This window comes from Rana temporaria, chromosome 3 (assembly GCF_905171775.1).
Source record: "Rana temporaria chromosome 3, aRanTem1.1, whole genome shotgun sequence".
In the NCBI taxonomy this organism is placed as follows: domain Eukaryota; kingdom Metazoa; phylum Chordata; class Amphibia; order Anura; family Ranidae; genus Rana; species Rana temporaria.
The window spans coordinates 138,824,238-138,846,969 of NC_053491.1; the positions used below are offsets into that span (position 1 = coordinate 138,824,238).

Consider the following 22,732-nt stretch of genomic DNA (forward strand, 5'->3'; position numbering starts at 1 on the left):
TCATAAATAATAACCCTGGCTAGCTGATCACATTCAGAAAACTCCAGTAGGCAATTTAGCCAGGTAGAGATGATGGCTGTGCATGTACATCGTTTTATTCATACCTCTGTCAGGTGCTGGGCATTTTATTAATCTTCTGTGTGCTCAGCTTTCTATGCCTAATTCTCCTTTCAACAGTAAAATATGTTAATAAAAGGAATGTGCGTGGAGCTTGGTGGCATAATTTATTTTCATTTCATCTTGTTTCTTTAGTGCCATCAACATGAACTGTCATTCTACCACATTTACTACTTCTTAATGGCTGCTGTGACTTTCAGCATATGACTCTGCAAACAAGCTCCTGAGGAGCGGTGGACGTGACGGCAAGCTGAGATGAATTGTACAAGCCAGTCAATCACTTGCTCTCTTTTCCAGGGGAAAGAGAGGGGATTTGAACAGTATGTCCTTGCTGTGCAGAGCTTTCTTGCCATCTGGAAACATGTCGGTCCAAGTACACAGTATCTGGGAAAGGACAACTAGCTCGAAGTCCCAGAAGTGATTATTACTGCGCAAAAAAATATGTTATTTCTGAACCATGGCCAAGAAAGCTTACACTGTATTTATAACCTTATTGCACCTTGACCCTAATCACCAGGGACTGCCACTGACATACTTTTTCATATTCAGGAGTCAGTTTCTAATTTGCACAGTAATAATTAGTAACCATCAGGACATACTGGAGTCATATACCAGCAGATGGCAAGGTGTTAAAGATCCGTAAAGGTGTTTATTTGTTGTTTTGAAATCACATGATTTTACCCCAGATGTCAGCTTGTTTGCAGGGTACGGGGGGCATTTTTTCTGTATAAATGTTTTTTAAATTTACAATGCACCACATTCTAGGTGCAAATGCTAGGTCCAATACCAAAAGTGGATAAACAGGATACTCCTTTATACAAGTCAAATGTAGATGAGGGAGAAGAAATAAAAAGAAAAGGGAAATTGTACAGTCCTGATCAAACGTTTAAGACCACTTGAAAAATGGCAAGAAATCATACTTTATATTGTTGGATCTTAACAAGGTTCCAAGTAGAGCTTCAACATGCAACAAGAAGAAATGAGAGAGACAAAAAATGTTTTGAGCATTCAATTTAATGAAAACAACGAATAAACTGAAACAGGCTGTTTTTCAGCTGATCAAAAGTTTAGCACCACATGCAGGGCAGGACTTAGGGTGGTGGGGGCCCCTGGGCTTGAGTGTTGAAGGGGCCCCCTGGAGCCGAGAATTTTGGGGGGGATCGAAGTTGTTGAGCGGGGGGGGGGGGGCGAATTGAAGTTGTTGAGCCGGGGGGGAGCGCATTAAAGTTGTTGAGCGGGGGGGGATTTTGCAGTTGTTGAGGGGGGAGTGCCTCTCACCTGTGCCAACAGCCGGGGCCACAGACTGCTCTCGGCTATCTTCCCTTCAGCAGCCACAGTCCTCCACACACCACTCCGGTTCCTCCTGCTTCCGTGCTGCCTCCTCTTGCAGTGCGGGAAAATTAACCCTTTTGCGGGACTGCGGGAAGAAGCTGTCTGTGCGGGAAAGTCCCACAGAATCCGTGCGTGTTGGGAGGTATGCGCAGGGCCGCCATGAGGAATTTTGGGGCCCCTTGCACAGCTTAAGGCATGGGCCCCCTGAAGCAGAGAACCTAGGGGGGGTGGGGGTGCTGCCGCCTGAAATTGAGAAGCGTGGGGGCTGCCGCAAATTGAGAAGCGGGGGGGCCTTTACAAAAAAAAGAAGAAATAAAGAAGAAAACAAATATATATAAATATATGTAGCCATCCGGGGCCCTGGGGACCTCTGGGCCTTTTAATAAAAAGAAGAAATAAACCTCTGGGCCCTTTAATAATAAAAAAAAAAACATTTATAAAAAATACATAAAAAAAAGGAGGTTGCCAAACCCGGGGGCCCTGGGGACCTCTGGGCCCCTGGGAACCTCTGGGCCTTTTAATAAAAAATAAAAAAATAAACAAAAATAAAAAAATAAACATTTATAAAAAAAATAAAAAAGGGGGGGTTGCCACATGGGGCCCTGGGGACCTCTGAGCCCTTTAATAAAAAAAAATATATATATATATATATATAAAAAAAAATGTAATTTTTTTTATAAAAAAATAAAAAAGGTGGGTTGCCATCCGGGGGCCCTGGAGACCCCTGGGCCCTTTAATAATAATAATAAAATATATATATATATATACATATATATATATTATATATATAAAAATAAAAAATATATAAAAAAAACATTTTTTTACAAAAAATAAATAAAAAAAAGGGGGGTTGCCATCCGGGGCCCTGGAGACCCCTGGGCCCTTTAATAATAATAATAAAAAAAAAAATATATATATATATATATATAATATTATATATATAAAAATAAAAAATATATAAAAAAAAACATTTTTTTACAAAAAATAAATAAAAAAAAGGGGGGTTGCCGTCCGGGGCCCTGGGGGCCTCCGGGCCCCTGGGGACCTCCGGACCCCTAAAAAAAAAAAAAAAAAAAAAAAAAAAAAAAATTTTTAAAGGGGGCCCCCTATTGGGTGGGGCCCCTGGGCTTGAGCCCAGTCAAGGCCAATGGTAAGTCCGGCCCTGACCACATGCCTTTAAAAAGGCCAAATCTGTGCAAAGATGTGGATTCATTATCTTCTGTCAGGTAGTCACACGTTGTGATGGCAAAGATAAAAAAACTCTCCCTTTTTGAACGTGGTTGGGTTGCTGAACTGCATAAGAAGGGTCTCATCAAGACACTGGACGATCCTCGACCCAAATTAAGGCCCTTACTGGTGCTGACTGCAGCCCCATAACCATCAGACGGCATCTGAGGCCCCGTACACACGACCGAGTTTCTCAGCAGAATTCAGCCAGAAACTCGGTTCAGAGCTGAATTCTGCCGAGAAACCCGGCCGTGTGTACACTTTCGGCCGAGGAAGCCGACGAGGACCTCGGCGAGGAAATAGAGAACATGTTCTCTATTTCCTCGTTGTTCTATGGGAGAACTCCAGGACTGAACACGCCGAGGAACTCGATGTGTTTGGCACGTCGAGTTTCTCGGCCGTGTGTACGGGGCCTGAGACTGAAGGGATTCAAAAACAAAAAACGTCTTCAAAAACCTTGTCTCCTTGAACGCCACAGAACTGCTCGTTTGGACTTTGCAAGAGAGCACCAAACATGGGACATTCAAAGGTGGAAGAAAGTTTTATTCTCTGATGAGAAAAAATGTAACCTTGATGATCCTGATGGTTTCCAATGTTACTGGCATGACAAGCAGATCCCACCTGAGATGTTTTCTACGCGCCACAGTGGAGGGGGCGCCATAATTGTCTGGGGTGCTTTTTCCTTCAGAGGAACAATGGAGCTTCAGGAAGTGCAGGGGCGTAAAAAGGGCCGCTGGCTATGTCCAGATGTTGCAGAGAGCATTCCTCATGACTAAGGGCCCTTGTCTGTGTGGTAACGACTGGGTTTTTCAACAGGACAATGCTACAGTACACAATGCCCGCAGGACAATGGACTGCTTTCAGGAGAATAACATCACTCTTTTGGCCAATCCTGCGTGTTCCCCTGATCTAAATCCAATTGAGAACCTTTGGGGATGGATGGCAAGGGAAGTTTACAAAAATGGACAACAGTTCCATACAGTAGATGGCCTTCGTGCGGCTGTCTTCACCACTTGGAGACATTTTCCCACTCACCTCATGGAAACGCTTGCATCAAGAAGCCCGAAACGGATTTTTGAAGTGATCAACAATAACGGCGGAGCTACTCATTACTGAGTTTATGTTTGGAAGTTGGATTTCTGTTTTGGGGGGGTTTAGTTATTTTTTTGGAGGTGTGGTCCTAAACTTTTAATCAGCTGAAAAACAGCCTGTTTCAGTTTATTCGTTGTTTTCATTAAATTGAATGCTCAAAAAATGTTTTGTCTCACTCTCATTTCTTCTTGTTGCATGTTAAAGCTCTACTTGGAACCTTGTTAAGATCCAACAATGTAAAATATGATTTTTTGCAATTTTTCAAGTGGTCTTAAACTTTTGATCAGGACTGTATTATACAGTATTTATTGGTTTATGTCCACCTGGGTACAGCCGTGTTGAGGTGTTTTAGGACCAGTGCCTAACGCACATTGCCACATTACCTGTGGATCTGCAGTACGACCCCCATCAACCCTGTCAGACCTTAGATACAGAGGCTCCACAGAGCCTAGTAAAACTCTTCTAAGCTCCTTCTGGGCTCTGATGGAAGCTTAGGAGGACCACCCTCACTCTGCTGGGTACTACTGTATCTGAGGTCTGATAAGTATTTCAAAGGAAAAAGAGGGAGTTTGCTACTGGGGAGTTTTGCTAGGGAAGGTTTTTTTCTCCTGTTTGGGTCTCTTCTGAGGGAGATAGGCTTTGCTGGGGATGGGGCAAGCTTTTGTTGGGAGAGAAAGAAGTTTATCCTGGGAGGAAGATTTTTGCTGGAGTACATATTGTCAAGACTATTGATATATTGTCACAATTGCCTGTTTTTTGATCCTATATCATTTAGATTGCCTGTTTGTTGCCCATTTGTTACCTGTATATTGTCACAAGTGGTTGTTCTGCCCACTTGTAATGATTTTCTGTTTGCTGCTTGCATATTGTACCAATGACTGATTGTCACCAGTGTACACATATTGCAAAGTCTGTTTAGAATATCATATTACTAGATTTCGCCCCCCTGCAGGCCTCTCACTACCAAAGCAGCCAATATTATCCTTATGTTTAACCAATGAACACTTCATACAGTACACCACCATTAAATAATCAAATTTTATTTTATTTGGCATGCATATAATTTATCCTCTATATATGCTACAGCACACAACACATAGTCCATTAATTGGGAATGTGCATATATAGATGTCAGATCAGTATTGAATATTACAATAAAGAGCTGAAATTACAGGACACACAACATTCAAGAACATTATTATAGCTTATTAGGCAAATAAAAAGGAGAAAAATAATACATATAAAAATACTGAGTTGTTAGAACAACCACATGTGGGCGAGTAGCAGTTTTAGGGTAAATAGAGTAGAAAGACATTAGGCGAGACCCTGGGATTCTTAAAACTGAAGTAGTGGCATGCAGTTTTCAATGAAAGTAATGAAGTAAGTAAAGTAAGTAAGTAACTAAAGGCTTATGCATGATTTCAAGCACAACAGAAGCAATATACACAAGCATTTAAAGCTAGAGGGAGGAGCATTCTACAAGTAGGCAGCCTACCTTGAAGCTAGTGATCTTGGTATTACAATTGTTATTCGGATCCATTCCTCATAATCTCCAGGATAGTAAGCAGTTGGTTCACCCAGCACTCTAGCACTTCCTTCACAGTCTTTTATTCCAGGAGATGCAGGATAACATCCTTCTCTCACCAATGACCAAGACAAACCGGCATCATGGGAGTACTGGAGAAGGACTGGTGCCTCACCACTGAATTCCTTAGTGCAGCCTACATTTAGCTATTTCATAAAGAAATATGTTAATATTTTACCACAATGTTACAGCTATTTTTCTCAGAATATGACAATAAATTGATGCATAATATTACCCCAAATTTTTAAACGATTCCTGATGCAAATGATAACATTTTGATTTTAAGTTAATTAGTATCACATTGTATGCACCATTAAACATAATATAATAATTATAATGAAGATAATAATAATAATACTACTGTATCTACTATAATGGAAAAAGGGGGCACTGCTTTATTACGTACACAAATTAATATGAATTCATAGCTTGTACATAACAGGCTGTGTTATGTGATGGACCCAGAAGATGTTACATCATCTGAGCACCATGTACTTATACCCTAAATGGTAAAAAAAATTAAAACGATCAGTATAAAACTTTTAATAGCATTCAGATCAAAGCATCAGCCAAATATTTCACAGACTCTCCCAATTGGGACTGTGAGCACTTGCTCTCCAAGTGCCTGTTATAGAACCTTTACAATGTGCTGCTAAAGGTTTCCAATAAACTATTTACCCCTGACTAATAAAACATACCGATAGACAATACCAATACCTAACACCTCAACAGACATCATCAACAAACCTGTAAAGGTAAACTCTTCGGATGAACCAGTGTACTGGCCATCTAATCATAAGGTTGCTCTATCTGCACCACTCTGCCCCACATCCTTCCATTGAAATATCAAAGGAGGCGGGTAAAAAATTGTTGACCGAACAGTGCCTGCATTCATTCAGATGCTGGGACTCTTGGGGTGGTTTGACTGTCAGTGGTGCTGGCTGTCAAAATATGATAGCTAGCAGAAAAGATTCATTAGCATGGAGAGAGGAATCTGTTACATATCTTTCATTCAGCCCACACAATGTGAACATTGTATAAGACCACAGTTACATCATTCTCGTTGCCTTTGTTTGCTAGATTTTAGCCATCAATTCAATTTTATTTTACTTTCAAGGGAAATAAAAAGAAATAAAAGAGCTGCCCAGGATAATCCTGTAAATTATTAAAGTATATCTTTATGCAAAGCATTTTTTTAGAACCATTGTCACTGGGATAGAAAGTAATGGTAAATCCAAAACTTTATGTCACTGAAACAGAAGGTGAGGAATAATCTTCCAGGTGGCATACCTGTTCCTGCTCCCATCTGCACCCTCACTTTGGGCAAAGTTCCTCTCAAAGATAGGGGTTTTACCCCTTCCTTTTTTTTTTATAAAAAAAAAACTTAACAAAGTTTTGCCTATAATTACACTTTAACTGTTACTTTTTGAATAGTGATGGAAACAATAATTAACTGCTTCACCAATAAATCTCTGACAGAGTTATGATACATGCAAACATATTATATTCCTATGCAACACTGTTAAATTATTTGTTTCTTTTCAATCTATTGATTAAAAGCCACACAAATTACAAATTCCAAATCACTCTCATGCATAAAAGTACAGTGAATGTATTTGGAGGTATTGTTCCATCATTTAAAAACAATAGTTCTGCTGGAATGAACACAGAAATAACAAAAGCATAGCAGGTTCAGTGTTTTGTCTCTGTCGAAGATTCCAAATAACAGGAAATATCGGTTTTGGACCTTGTAGCTGTTTTTATGATTTAATCTGCACACATTGCAACAAGGTATTTTGTATTCTGTACTTATTGTGGCTGTTGTAGCTGGCACATATTATAAGAGGTCTTGAACGTAACTCTCAACAAGGTGTCAGCTTCAAGGTTGAGTCTGGAACATACTGAATGTTTAATAAATAAATAAAAATGACAAATGTCTTCTTTATTTAGGCTGTGTTGTGAAGCCTTGTGAGTGATAACACCTGCCCAGCTGCTATCACAAGCTGCACAGAGAATGTGTTAATATCATAGGTGTTGATGATCTTGACAGAGGGGTTTAACGCCTGTGGTACTAGGAACCCCTGCTAATGATTCATGGGTTAATTTTAAGTTCTTGTAATTCTAGCTAACATATCCAAATCCATGTATTTTACAGTCTTTTTTGCAGTAATATAATTCCAAAGTAAAACATGTAGCGAAATCAGTAAATTCAATATAACAGGGCCATAATGTTGTATTTTAAAAAAACAAAGCAAGAAGCTTTGTTGCTGAGGATCTTACGGCATAGGAAATATGATCTCACTACAAAATGATCCTTTTAAACAACCGTTGCATTTATTCTATCTTGTCTTCTCCTTCCTATCTTAATCCTCCAACCTATAGAGTCAGGGCTGATTGCCCCCTGATCAAGATCGGTTCTGGGCTTCTATATTTTAATTGTACTGTAGAGTTATGAGAACATTTGTCCCTAATACCCCTCAAATCACCTTATTATCTATTCTGCCCGCTAAACGTGACATCCTTCAGCACTTTCTGATGGCTGCACGAGTCACTATACCCAGGCACTGAAGATGTCCAAGTATGCCCACCCTGGCCAAATGGTAACTGAAGATGGATTCCCTCATAGATCTGGAACATTTGTTGGCACAGAACAACCTGGGCTGCCTGGACAATATCTCATAACTCATAGTAGTTACAAGCCATGCTTTTTTCATGAGTCCCAGGTTGGGAGATGTGTTGGAGAGAGTGGAGAGCTTTTCCCCATGTTTTTAATGTTAACTGTTAGACACTGTCAATTCAGTTTGTTGTTGGCTGGCTGGTAAGTGAGCTGGGAATTTGTGTTTGTTGTTTTTTGAAATGTGTCACCCTTCCATGTGCTCCTTGCTGCAAAGGCTAGTTACAGGTTGAGGTGGTTGCCATTTGTTTGTACTTTTTCAATGTGTTCTGATACAAGTCACTAGAACACTTCAAAGCACTGTATATATATGTCCTCATATGTTATGTGGTGGTTTCATACTTTCCACCAATTATGGATTGTCTCTTTTTTTCTCTATGTTCTTTGACATTTAGAAAGCTAATAGAATTAGACTGAACTAAACAACTGTTGCATTAACAGGCACAATGGTATCATTGGAATACATTGGGATTCACTTACTAACAGAGTAAGGCCTCTTTCACACGGGTGGATAGAATGGTGCTTTTAGGTGCGGATTTTATAATTTTCTACCGCAGCTGAAAGCACACAATGGCCCCATTCACACACTGCGTTTAGCTGTGTTTTCATTACATGCAGTTTGGTGCAGATAGAAAAAATAGATTTGACTGCGTCCAGGAACGATTTTGCACAGCTATCTGCACATAACTGTAGGTAATCGCAGTGCATTGTGTCAGCTGCGGATAGCAGCGTGAACAAAAGAAAAAACAACAGGAAGCACATCAAAATAAAAACGGTTGCTATGGGGATGACAACAATGGCCAACCGCAGCTAAACATAGCTGCATGTAAACGCAGCTAATCGCAGTGTACAAATGCAGCCGATCGCTGTGCCTGGAGTCTTGAATTTCAAAAGAAAGAAACATGCTTTTAACTGCGGCAGAACAGCCGTCCGTGTGAAAGGCGCCTAAAGCATTTAATTTTCAAAGTGAATGTTCACTTATACTAGTAAACAAGGTGAAATTAAGTGAATATTCACTTTGTAAGTTTTACCCAATTGCGTGCAAAGAAAATCTGTAAAAACTATTTTTTTTCCTGCAAATAACTGAAGTCAGTACAAGTTCAGCATATTCATTAAGCACTTTTTGCGATTCGGCACTGCGTCGCTTTAACTGACAATTGCGTGGTCGTGCGACGTGGCTCCCAAACAAAATTGGCTTCCTCTTTTTCCTGCAAATAGAGCTTTCTTTTGGTGGTATTTGATCACCTCTGTGGTTTTTAGTTGTTGCGCTATAAACAAAAATAGAGCAAAAATTTTGAAAAAAATGAATATTTTTTACTTTTGACCATAATAAATATCACCCAAAAATATATAAAGAAACAATTTTTTTCCTCAGTTTAGGCCGATACGTATTCTTCTACATCGTTTTTTGTAAAAAAAATCGCAATAAGCGTTTATTGATTGGTTTGCGCCAAAGTTATAGCGTTTCCAAAATAGGGGGTAGTTTTATGGCATTTTTATTAATATATATTTTTTTACTAGTAATGGCGGCGATCAGCGATTTTTTTTCGGTACTGCGACATTATGGCGGACACTTCGGACACTTTTGACACATTTTTGGGGGGAAGGGGTTAACACTAGGGGGCGTGGAAGGGGTCAAGTATGTTCCCTGGGTGTGTTCTAACTGTAGGGGGGGTGGAATTACTAGGGGAAATTACTGATCGCTGTTCATACATTGTATGAACAGACGGTCAGGCATTTCTCCCCTGACAGGATCGGGAGCTGTGTTTACACACACAGCTCCCCGATCTGTAACGAGCGATCGCGGGTGCCGGCGGTGATTGCCGGGCACGTGCACTGGAGTCAGGAGCGAGCGGGGGGCGCGCTCCCCTAGTGGCCGTTTCGCCAGGTGACGTTATACTACATGCTCTCGCGCAGAGGAGCTGACCTGCCACCGTAGAACTGCGGCGGCTGGTCGGCATGTAGTTAACTTTAGTCAGTCCATAATGAGCAAAAACGAAAGTCTTGTTTTTGGGGTATTCTTTGCAATGTGATCTCTTATCTTGTTTGACCACTTTCATGACGATAAATGAAGGTTCATTTTGGAAGTGAAAATGCTCTAATTCTTCAGTAAATTAGGTTAGCTACATTTCTAGTGCTGATCTTTCATCAAGGGAAACAATACACCAAAATATTTAATCTAGTCTAGCTTTAGTCCTGGTTCACGTTTTGACATGCGACTTGACATGTCAAATCGCATTTTAAATTGGTGGCAATTGCCGTCAATCTGCGGCACTGCGCCAATTTCAAAAATAAGTTTCTGTACTACTTTTTGCGATCTCAGGCTGTGATTTACAGTGACATATGTGCAGAAACCTGCACGCATGTCTCTAAAATCGCATCCGAAACCGGAACTGACACTGGGAGTGAAATTGTGCGAGTTAAGCTGAACTCGCATGGTTTCATTCCCGCAGCTCAGTGTTAACCTGGGCTTACCCGGAAAATGTTTCACCAAGGGTATTCATACCCATAGACAGACCACATTCACATGTCACATAATATATGAAAGTTTTAATGCTCATATGTTTATGTTGTTCTAGTTGCATGAGGAGAGCTGGCTATAAAATTAGGGATCTTGGCTATGAATGGGGAATGCTTAGTTTGTAACATTATAAATGGTTAAATTATATACAAATAATATATATGCTTTTAAAGAAACCAAAAGTGATTTACGTATTAAACCTAATTTTAGCAACTTGTTTACACCAGCCGGGCTCTAAGCTATGGAATTGCATGTGAAGGGAGATAAAAAAAACGAAAGTAATTGTAAATCCTTATTTTTTTTAAAACAACAAACATGTTATACTTACCTGCTCTGTGCAGTGGTTTTGCACAGAGCAGCCGCCATCCTCCTTTTCTCAAGTCCCCCACCAGTGACCCCCCTGCTGAGTGCCCACCATAACAAACCACTTGCTATGAGGGCACTTGTGTGGGCTCGCTACTGAGCTGGCTCTATGTCCACAGACACAAAGAGCATGGCTCTGCCCCATTCTCTCCTCGGTGGCTGTGATTGACAGCAGCGGGAGCCAATGTCTCTGAGCCTATGAGGAGGGAGAGACCCAATAGAACTGCTGCTCTTGTGCACATGCTGGGTTGAGGTTGGGCTCAGGTAAATAAAAAGGGGGCTGGGAGTTGCACTTTTTTACCATAATGCAGGTAAAGATTTTCTGCTGTCCAGCCAAGCCACCTATGTCCACATTTAGTTGTGGCACCATTGCTTTATTCTTGGAGCCCTGATGTGCACCATATTACTAAGTCAAGGCAAGGCACTGCTAATTACAACAAAAGTCCTGGCATCAGCTATTGTGGTCCTACCCACGTCATATAGCCTTTGCACTCACTGTGTTGTTGGCAGCACACTTCTCCTCTGGCACTACAACCACTATGTTTGGGCCACAGAAACAAATCTAGGGGGGTGATAAGGGTCTGTGTGGAGGGGAGGAAGGAAGGTGGTACAGGCCAAGACAAATGCTGGTAGAACTGATAGTAATCTCAGAATAAACCTTCAGCACCAAACTTTCTTGCAGACAGTCATTCCGGGTTATGTGTATGTGTTTGTTTGATACAGCCTCGCTTCTCACACAAGTTCTGAATGGCTACATAACCATTATTTGTGCACACTCTCAAGGGTTTACTATTTTTTCCTGAATACTTGGTTTTCACTGTCTTCCTACTCCTCCCTCTGCAACTACACGCCAGTTTGTGCTGCCTTATTCTACACTGCATTCATGCTCTGGTCTCCACTTTGCCCTAGTTCAAACTCTGGACTCTAGATGTTTTGTTTTCCATTACGCTCATTTTACTCTTAGGCCCCGTACACACGGCCGAGGAACTCGACGTGCCAAACACATCGAGTTCCTCGGCCAGTTCAGCCCTGAAGCCGCCGAGGAGCTCAGCGGGCCGAGAGCTCCCATCGAACAACGAGGAAATAGAGAACATGTTCTCTATTTCCTCGCCGAGGTCCTCGTCGGCTTCCTCGGCGAAATTGTACACACGGCCGGGTTTCTCGGCAGAATTCAGCCATAAACTCGGTCGGAAGCTGAATTCTGCCGAGGAAACTGGTCATGTGTACGGGGCCTGACACTGAGTCTGTTTACTGACAAAATTGCTACTCTCAGGAAAATGCACCCTCTTCCAAAACTATTTTCTCAACTTATTTGCATTAAGAGCCGGTTCACACTGGGGCGACTTGTGATCCGACTTCATGTCGCCTCAAGTCGTCCCAAGTCGCGCTGTAGAGAAAAACAATGGAAGTGAATGGGAGCAGTGTTAATACACACGACTCAAGGCGATCCGACTTCAGAAAAGGTTCCTGTACTACTTCAATCCGGCTTGAAGGCGATTTGTACCCATTGATTTCAATGGAAGTCGCCTCAGAAGTCGGATCACTGTCTTAACTGAAGCTACTTTCCAGGAAGATAACATACATTTCTCAGGCAAACCCCTCCCTCCCCCTCCCTCTCCCAGAGCTAAAGGTTGTTTTATTGGCCACTGGAATGTCTCCTGTCCTGGAGACGACTTCAAGTCGTGTTGTAAATCTCCCCAGATCGCCCTGTGGTTCATGCTCAAGTCGTGTTGGAGTTGCTTCTGAAAGTCGTGCTGGAAGTCGTGTCGCCCTAGTGTGAACCGACTCTAAGGGTCCATTTACACCACATGAGTTGGGACTGGATTGGGTTGTTATTCCAGTGCAGGGCCTGCGTTAGCGCAAGGCAACATGGGAACTTGCCTTTCCGGCGGCAGCCAGGGAACAATGCGGAAAATCAGTTGCCTGATCAAGACCAGCACTCCAGCAGGCAGCAGCAGGGCCGTTTCTACTTTCTAGAGAGTGCGCGGGGTGCAGTTCACCCAGGCGCCACAGAGGTGGAGGCGCTCAAGCGCCAGAGTGCTCCTCTCCCTCCTCCTCTCCTTGTCTTTGTCCGCCGGTAACTGCTGGTATTCTGCATTGCATTTTATATAATGTATTATTGCTGTGATTTGTAGTCCTCTGTAACTGCTGGTATTCTGCATTGCGTTTTATATATAATACTATTGCTGTGATTTGTAGTCCTCTGTAACTGCTGGCATTCTGCATTGCTTTTTATATAATGTATTGCTGGGATTTGTTGTTCCTCTATAGCTGCTGGTATTCTCCATTGCGCGGTATAATGTATTATTGCTGGGATTTGTAGTTCCTCTATACTGGTCAGTGGTAATCTGCATTGTGCAGCATAATCATTATACAGCGCAATGGAGCATACCACCAGCAATAGAGGTCTACAAATCCCAGCAATAGTACATTATATACAACGCAATGCAGAATACCAGCAGTTACAGAGAACTACAAATCCCAGGAATAGTGCATTATACAGAGAAATGCAGAATAACGCCATCTATGCTATCTTTCTCTGTAAAAGATAAATAAGTTAAAATATGACTTTAAGCATCATAACAATTAAAGCTAAATGTTATTTGTTGTAGTACAATCCAGTAACAATAGTGCACATTTTGTTTTGTTTTTCTCCTACCTAAAACACAATAATACAATTTAGGAAAAAAAAAATCCTGCCCAAAATATACTGACCCTGACCTTTCACCCAAACACTAACCATGGCACTGACCTAGTTTAAACCTTGATCTATGTATTTTTATTTTATTTATTTCTATTTATTTTACACACTTTTTTCTCTCTTCAAGGAGAGAGAGATACAATGTATATCTTGCCTCCATTAACAGAGAGAGAGAGAGAGAGAAAGAGAGAGAGAGAGAGACACAAGGGTGGGCTTCACAGTGACTGATCACTGTGGTAGCCAATCAGAAGCTACCACAGCAATCAGGTGACACGGAATTGGGAGTTCCGGGTCCCGATCATTAGTACGGGGCCCAGGAATCTCAGTGAAACCACAGTCTCGGTGCTGGGATTGTGAAAGGGAGATACGCCCTACAGCAAAAAGCCCAGTGCAGTGGTGATGGATATTTGTGTTACGTTGCTGTCAAGGGGTTACACTCAAAACCAAAAATGTTATATATTGCAGCTTACCAGCTATTAGATGTGGTGGCTGCATTGGTTTTCTTTGTTTAGGCTTTATTTACCCTCTGTTTTCCCCTGGTGTTCTGCCCAGTAGCACACCTCCTATATTATATAGACACCACTCTGAATAAAAGAGGACAGGCAGATTTGGACAACAGCATTGTCAGTCTGGGAGGAGGGAATGTTAAAAGTACTAGCAGATTTAAATACAGTAACAAATTGAATATGCAAAATCTAGCTAATACATTTTGGAGTCAGTTACTGCAAACATTTTGTTCTTCTTTTGGGATTAGGCTTTTACATAAATAAATAAAGCTAATCATTTTAAACACCCTTGTCAGTGTTAAATGGTCTGTCTCATCCCTGTAACTGCAAGAGAGTATTTCATTTTTTTCTGGCTAGATCATTAGTTAAAAAAAGAAAAAAGAAAGCCTAAGAAATGAAACTAACACAGCCATCACATCTAATAATTGGTAAGCTGCAATATAATAAGCCCTCGCATTTTACTCACCTGAGTCCTGTAATTTCCTTGGCTCTTGAATGAATGAATGAATGAATGACTTGTATAGCGCAACTTGGTTGGATAGATTGATAGCAGCGCAGCCATTGGCTCCCACTGCTGTCAATCAAATCCAATCATGCGGGCGCCGGGGGCGGGGCCGAGTCCTACATTATGCATCTATGGACGTAAATGCTGGACTCGAGAGCGCACCCACAATGTAGCCCCTTGGGAGAGCGCTTCTCCTAGGGGGTTATACGATGCGGGGGAGGAGCCGCTGAGAGACCCCAGAAGACAATGAAGACGATGCAAAATTAACTGCCCAGTGGAGTAAAGTATGACATGTTTGTTATTTAAAAAAAAAAATAACGTAGCTTTACAATCACTTTAAGTTAATTTTAACAGGAAGTTTTATTTTCCTTATATGCAGGTAAATGAATATTGTCTATATTGTTTTATTTTTATTTTGGGAGATTGTTGTAGGAGACAATAAGACTACTTTTTACAATTACGTTACCTTTTCTTTAACATCTTTCTCGCCTAAAAACGTGATGTTAAAGAGAATTATGGAGAATAAAAAACAAAACAAAAAAAAAACCTTACACATTCACCTTCATGCCGCAGCATCTATGTGACACTGCAGCTTTCTCAATGAGCTGGGTGATCACATAACTCAGTCTGCTGGCAGTGAAGAGGGGAACATGTATAAATAATAACTGTGTAGGTCTCTGCCTAAGCAGCACCCTGAAAAACGTACCTAAAATAAAACAGAAGTGCACCTTCCGTTATGCAAATGTGCTTAGTATGTGAGAGTTTAGTGCCTTCAGCATCATAACTGTATGTATGCAGTGTGAGATCTAAGGCACTGCTTCCTCTGATTGCCATCGGTTGATTTACTAATGGAGTTGAGAACCTCAATTCAAGTATCTAATCATGCAATAAGCATCTGTACATGACTGGGAATTCAAAATGACAGAAATCAACTTTTCACATGATTGGATAACCAAAGTGACAATTCACAATTTTTGAGTGAAAACTCCCAATTTCTTTGGTAGATGAGCCTCTATCCTCAGGAGATTTGCAGTGAGGTAAGATTTGGTGATGTCATTTCTGTGCTTCTCATGCCGCCTACACACGAGCGGAATTTCAGATGGAAAAAGTCAGAAGGAAGCTTTTTGTCGGATATTCAGTCCGTGTGTATGCCCCATCGGACTTTTTCCGTCGGAAATTCAGACGGAATTAGATAGAGAACATGTTCTCAATTTTTCAGATGAAAAAAAATTCTATCGGAATTTCCGTTCATCTGGATGCAATTCCACTAAAAACCATGCATGATCAGAATCAAGTCGACTTATGCTCGGAAGCATTGAACTTAATTTTTCTCTGCTCGTCTTAGTGTTGTACGTCACCGCGTTCTTGATGGTCAGAGTTTGGTGTGACCGCGTGTATGCAAGACAACTTGAGCGGAATTCCGTTGGAAAAAACGTTGGAGTTTATTCCGATGGGAAAACCGGTCGTGTGTACAGGGCATCACAGTTTTTCTTCCCAGAGGCTCTGACATGAGGATGCAGAGCCACTTCCGCACAGTGATAAAGTGCAGAACAAAGCGTTTTAATGGGGGAAGGTGCGACACTATGTATAAATAGTAAATAGTTGGCAAATTTGGCCACTGCCATGCAAATTCCTTGCATCAAACTATAAATAGAAATAAGGATTTCATGCATTAACACAAGTTGCCCATATTTTGCATCAATTTGATCACCATAAAAAAAAAAAAAAAAGACTAACAGTTGTAGCAGTCTCTGCACACTGGAGTGTATTATTCTACCTTACCCAGTGTGCTGTTCTATTTTTAGAACTGAGGAAATGATCTTTGAAGGCTCCCCTGTAAACATCTGATCTCTTTAATAATTCTACATGTAAATTATTCATCATCTGTATTCACCAATTATGTAAGGAACATGTAGTGGTGGCTAGCTCATTAAAATGACATTGCTGTCTACCCCTGGAAATTCACAAATGGGAATTCATTATAAACTCGATAAAAATTTGATCAGGGTTTAGAGATAACAGCTTGTCTAACCAAATAAAGCACGATTTGAGATTCACAATTTGAAATGATTTCTTACCACAGAGGGCTGGTGAACATTGAAATCAATAGTGATTTAATGATTGGAAAACTAACATAAACAGCAAAGATTGAATGACAAAACATACAGTATAATAAGGCAGTGAAATGCATATTATGTTTACTTTTGGTTTAATGTGTATTATACTTATTCTTTCTTTATTATACATTAGAATGGTTTTAAAGGTACCAATTTTTTTTACAGGACAGTTTTTTTCACAGTTACTGTCAAAGTTCACCAAAATGCGTTTAAAGATTTTCTCTGAGCTGTCACAAAATTAGCATGAGAGCTCAGTGATTAGAAAGATACATAAAAAACACTGTCAATTCTCTTGTATATAAAAGAGCAATGCAGACCCTATATAAAAGCATGGGAAAAAATATTAGCACATTGTGCTAATGTCACTACTATAAATAGGAGGTATTAATAAGTTCAGACATAACTCTCATATCTCTGATCCAAAATCTGCTAAAAGTATGTTGTCACATAGGGTCATATTACATTTTGCACAGTGATTCTTTGTTCTGCAGTTTTGCATTAATTATCATAAATGAATGTTAATATAATATAATATAATATAAATGAATGTTAATATAATATCAATATTGGCATATAAAAAATATTTGGAATTATCCTCTATGGATTACAGGTGAGGGGTCTCATAGTGCTAGTTTTAGGCTATTCATGTTATGTAATCACTGTGTTCTCCGGAGGGACCACTCCACCACAACCCACTGGCAGAACACAATGGCTCAGTGGGAGGGATTCTCCCATCAACACTGAAGCCTCGTACACATGGCCGAGGAACTCGACGTGCCAAACACATCGAGTTCCTCGGCCAGTTCAGCCCTGAAGCCGCCGAGGAGCTCGGCGGGGCGAGAGCTCCCATAGAACAACGAGGAAATAGAGAACATGTTCTCTATTTCCTCGCCGAGCTCCTCGTCGGCTTCCTCGGCCGAAAGTGTACACACGACCAGTTTCCTCAGCAGAATTCAGCCAGAAACTCGGTCGGAAGCTGAATTCTGCCGAGGAAACTGGTCGTGTGTACGGGGCCTGACTGTGTTGATGGGGGAATTAAGCGATTTTCTTTCCTGCAACCCGTAGTTTGAAGAAATGTGTATTTGTTTATTGGACTTTTTTATTATATATTGCAAAATCAGTGTTTCTTTGCACAATTGTTCACAGTTTATACCTTTGCAGCGCTGCCACAATTTTATCCTAATTACTGTTATCTGTGGGAGCACATTAGTGATAGCTGCAGCAATTTAAGCTTATTATTTTTCTGTAATTATTACTACTTACATTTTAATTTGCAAGATCTATAAATGGCTTCCTTTCATGCCATCCATTGTATACAATTGTGTTGCTAACTGTGATTGGTCACAGTGAACACTTGGTACAGACAGGCCACAGCCCATATGTACGAAAGGATTAGGATTACCAATCACAGCTAATCACAACAAGACACAGAATGAACTAGTTTCATTCAGTAAAAATGTTTGCTTTCACCAAGGAAATTGTGCAATCATAATGTGAAATACAAATCCTGATCACTTCCCAGAGTAGTACAAACAAAAATTTGTAAAAAAAATGTAATAAAAAAAAAAAAAATATATATATATATATATATATATATATATATATATATATATATATATATATATATATATATATTATTATCAGTGTCCCTGATCACTGCCTCACTGAGTATATGATAACACTGTACTGCACTGGTGACAGTATGTAAAAAAAGAAAAAATGAAAAACATGTTTAATTATTTTAGTTTTCAAATAATTGGGACAACAAATTACAACTTCAAAAAACTCGCATGCCTCTTACTAAATACCTTGGACTGTCTACTTTCCAAAAAGGGGTAATTTGGGGGTATTTACACTGTCCTGGCTTTTTGAGGCCTCAAGAAATGAGAGAGGATGTCAGTACATCAGGATTGATCAGACTAAATAATACATACTGATTTGGGTTATTTTCACCAAAGAAATGTAGCAGAATACATTTTGACCTAAAGTCATTTTTCCAATTATTTAGCAAAACAATTTAAAACCCAGTAATGGTTAAATACCTACAAAAAAAAGCTTTATTTGTGCGAAGAAAAAATGATAGAATTTCTTTTGGGCACAGTGTTGTGTAAAGGTAAAATAAATAGACACTAGCATTTTTTGCAGGTTTTACTTTTGTAAACATTATATCTGTTTTGATCATATATATTTGTACATACATACTTGACAAAGCATTGATTCTCTAAAGAAAGAGCCCCCCCCCCCCTTCAAACATATTGTTACTGACTGAAACTTAGGACAAAGTTGTTCAGTGGAAGGAGGGAATGAGGGGATAGGTCACTGCTATCACTAACTCAGCTACTGAGCTTTGTATATGGGCTTGACGCCTGCTATATGATGGTAACCATCACATGGAGGAGTTGAGTCTTCGGTCTTTTATTATCCAACTTCCTAGTGGCATGGCATATACCTGGTGTTCTACCGTGCCCCCCCCCCCCAAGACTTTATCAGCAGAAGATAAAGAAAAAACTGGAAAGCATGAAAAGAGGGTACCTGCTCAGTAGATATAACGATACGAAAAATGAAGTATTATACAAAAAAACTATAGGAAATATTTTTAACCTACAACCATATTAGGAAAGCGCATATCTACTAAATTACTATACATTTTCTTCAAGTTATGTCATAGCCATAGTGTGTGTCAGTGAGTGTGTCAGTGTTGCCAACCTACCAGGTTAAAATTTACTGACACCCCAAATTTACTGACACAGACAAGTTTTTACTGGCATTTTACAAAATGCAATACCCTTGAATGGTTGCCAGCCAATCATGAGAGCTGTTGAACCAAGTCTCTGAAATTCTAATACAATGGAAATCCTCCTCGTACAACAGTATCTCTAGTTCCATCTTATCTGCTAGGCTCCTGGCATTGGTGAACATGCCATGTAGTTTATTATTATTATTATTATACACGATTTATATAGCGCCAACAGTTTATGCAACGCTTTACAATGTATAGGGGGCACAACCCAATTACAGTACAGTTCAATACAAAAAGGTACAGGAGGGCCCTGCTCGTAGAGCTTACATTCTTAAAGTATTGCAATAATTTTATGAAGCTAAAATATCATTACACTATACTATAATACCATAGCAGGTACAGATTAATTGAAATTACCTTAAACTGAAGTACATATCCCGGTTTTAAAGTCAGATCTCGTGTTACAGCAAATCGATCACCATCAGATTTCCCAAATATCATAGCAGAAGGTGTAACAGAGCAGAAGCTTTCATTTTTAACCATGCCTTCATTTGCCAGCATAAGCCAGACACTCGGCTGGTTCATTGGGTAGTCAAATGCAGGCTTCTCATAAAGTTCTGTCAGGAAAGAAAATAAAGACCTTATAGTTAAGACTGAATAATACAGTTGCATTTTATTAAGGCAGTTTTTCTATTTACAACACAGCACATGCTTTCATATTTAAAGCGGAACTAACCCCAACGTAAAGGCATGCCATGAATGATACCTGTCAACTGAACAGTCATAAACAGTCATGATGTCAAATGGCTGGGTGTCATAACTGATCACATGTACAGCACCATGGAAACGAAAGATTAAACAGCAGCTACAGTAAGATAGTAGCTTCTATGGCTATAAGCAGGGTCTCAAACTTGCGGCCCTCCAGCTGTTGCGAAACTACAAGTCCCGTGAAGCATTGTAAGGCTGACAGTCACAAGCATGACTCCCGCAGGCAGAGGAATGATGAGACTTGTAGTTTCGCAACAGCTGGAGGGCCGCCAGTTTGAGACACCTGCTATAAAGGATAGAAGGGTTGGTTACATAGTTTGTCAGGTTGAAAAAAAACACTAATCCATCTAGTTCAACCAACAGAAAAAAAATGAATAGAAAACCTTCATTTCATATACTGTACATAATCCTATACCCACAGTTGATCCAGAGGAAGGCAAAAAAAAAAAAAACATAAAAAGCATGATCCAAATTTCTTCAGTTGATTAAAACAACTTCCTTCTTGATTCCTCAGGAGGCAATTGGATATTCCATGGTATTACCTGTGTTAGTATCCAGTTATTTTTTGTGCATTTATGAATGCATCCTGCTTCTTTTTTTACCATTCTACTAAGCTTTAGAAACATTTGAAAAGCAATCCAAATGCAAAGCTCTAAAAAGACCTTACTGTGAAGAAGCCTTTCCATATATGAAGATTAAAGTGTAAACTTTAGTCAGAATCTAAGTATTGACAAATTGCTTCCTGCTGGCCCATTATATGTATTTGAAATATGTACCTATGTGGTTTAAAACCCAGTAGTTCACTCTCTCATCCTGTTCTGCACAGTTGCTTCTATTCTCAGCATTATGCCAATAATTACAGCATTGGGGCAGTCACTAGAGGGCAGGGCCGGACTTACCATTGGGCTTGACTGGGCTCAAGCCCATGGGCCCCGCCCAATAGGGGTCCCCAGATGGCAACCCCCTTTAAAAAAGGCCCCCAGGCCCCCGGATGGCAACCCCCCCCTTTTTTATTTATTAAAAAATGTTTATATATATATATATATATATATATATATATATATATTATTAAAGGGCCCAGAGGTCTCCAGGGCCCCGGATGACAACCCCTCCTTTTTTTTTATAATGTTTATCTTTTTATTTTTGTTTTATATTTTTTATTAAAAGGCCAGAGGTCCCCAGGGCCCCGGATGCAACCTCCAGTGAAAGGGTTAATTTCCCGCACTGCAAGAGAGGCAGCACGGAAGCAGGAGGAACCGGAGCGGTGTGTGAAGACTGTGGCTGCTGAAGGGAAGAAAGCCGACACCTGGGCTAATGAGAGTCTGTGGCCCAGGCTGTCGGCACATGTGAGAGGCACTCCCCCCCGCTCAACAACTGCAAAACCCCCTGTGTGGATGTATGCTGAAGGGAGGAGAGCCGGACACATCCGTGCACAGGTGAGAGGCACCCCCCCGCCTCAACAAACAACTTTAATGCGCCCCCCCCGCTCAACAACTTTAAATGCGCACCCCCCCTCAACAACATTAATGCGCCCCCCCGCTCAACAACTTTAATACGCCCCCCTCCGTCTCAACAACTTTAATGCGCACCCACCCCTGCTCAACAACTTTAATGCGCCCCCCCGCTCAACAACTTCAATTGGCCCCCCCCGCTCAACAACTTTAATGCACACCCCCCCGCTCAACATCTTCAATCCCCCCCCCCAATTCTCGGCTCCACACTCAAGCCCAGGGGCCCCCACCACCCTCAGTCCTGCCCTGCAAGAGGGTGATCTGCTGACAGTATCAGGGAGGGAGGAAACAGGAATAAAAAAGCCTGTGCTGCAAAAGGACTGATAAGGTTAAGGAAAGGAGGACAGCAGATGAGCTGACAGGACAAACTATGCTGCCTGGGAAGCACAAAAGCCAAAGAGTTAAAGTAAATCTAAAGTATTTTTCTTTATCCACTTCAATACAGGGCACTTTCCCCCCTTTCTAATAAAAAAAGACCGAAAATTGTGGAAAAAAAATTTTTTTCTTTGTTTCTGTTACAAAACTTTGTAAAAAAAATATTTTTCCTCCTTCACTGATGAGCACTGATGAGGCTGCACTGACAGGCACTGATGAGGCCGTGCTGATTCGCACGGATGATGAGGCACTTATATGCAGCACTGATATGCAGCACTGATAGCAATGCTAGACGCACTGATAAGGAGCACTGATGGGCACTGATAGGTGGTACTGATAACGGCACTGATGGGCATTGATAGGTGGACACTAATGGGCACCCATAGGTGGCACTGATGGACACTTATAGTTGGCACTGATAGACACTCATAGGTGGCACTGATGAACACGGGTGGGCACTAATGGGTGACACTGATAGAGGACACTGACAGGCAGCACTGATCAGGATGCACTGGCAGGCATCACTGATGGACACAGGGTGCCATCCCTAATGGGCACTGATTGACATCCCTGGTCAGTTCTAGTGGGCTTACCTGGT

General features: G+C 40.8%; 1 protein-coding gene across 2 annotated transcripts in view; it reads right to left on the bottom strand.

Annotated features, from left to right (window-relative positions):
* The window catches only part of RELN (reelin), a 538,933-nt gene that overhangs the window by 130,726 nt on the left and 385,475 nt on the right, over positions 1–22,732 (bottom strand). For both annotated transcript variants that reach the window (XM_040343494.1, XM_040343493.1), the window contains exons 27-28: positions 19,898–20,097; positions 5,264–5,499 (exon numbers count right to left, since the gene is read on the bottom strand). In XM_040343494.1, the coding sequence (XP_040199428.1) occupies positions 5,264–5,499; positions 19,898–20,097 (436 nt within the window). The remainder of the gene's footprint in view (positions 1–5,263; positions 5,500–19,897; positions 20,098–22,732) is intronic.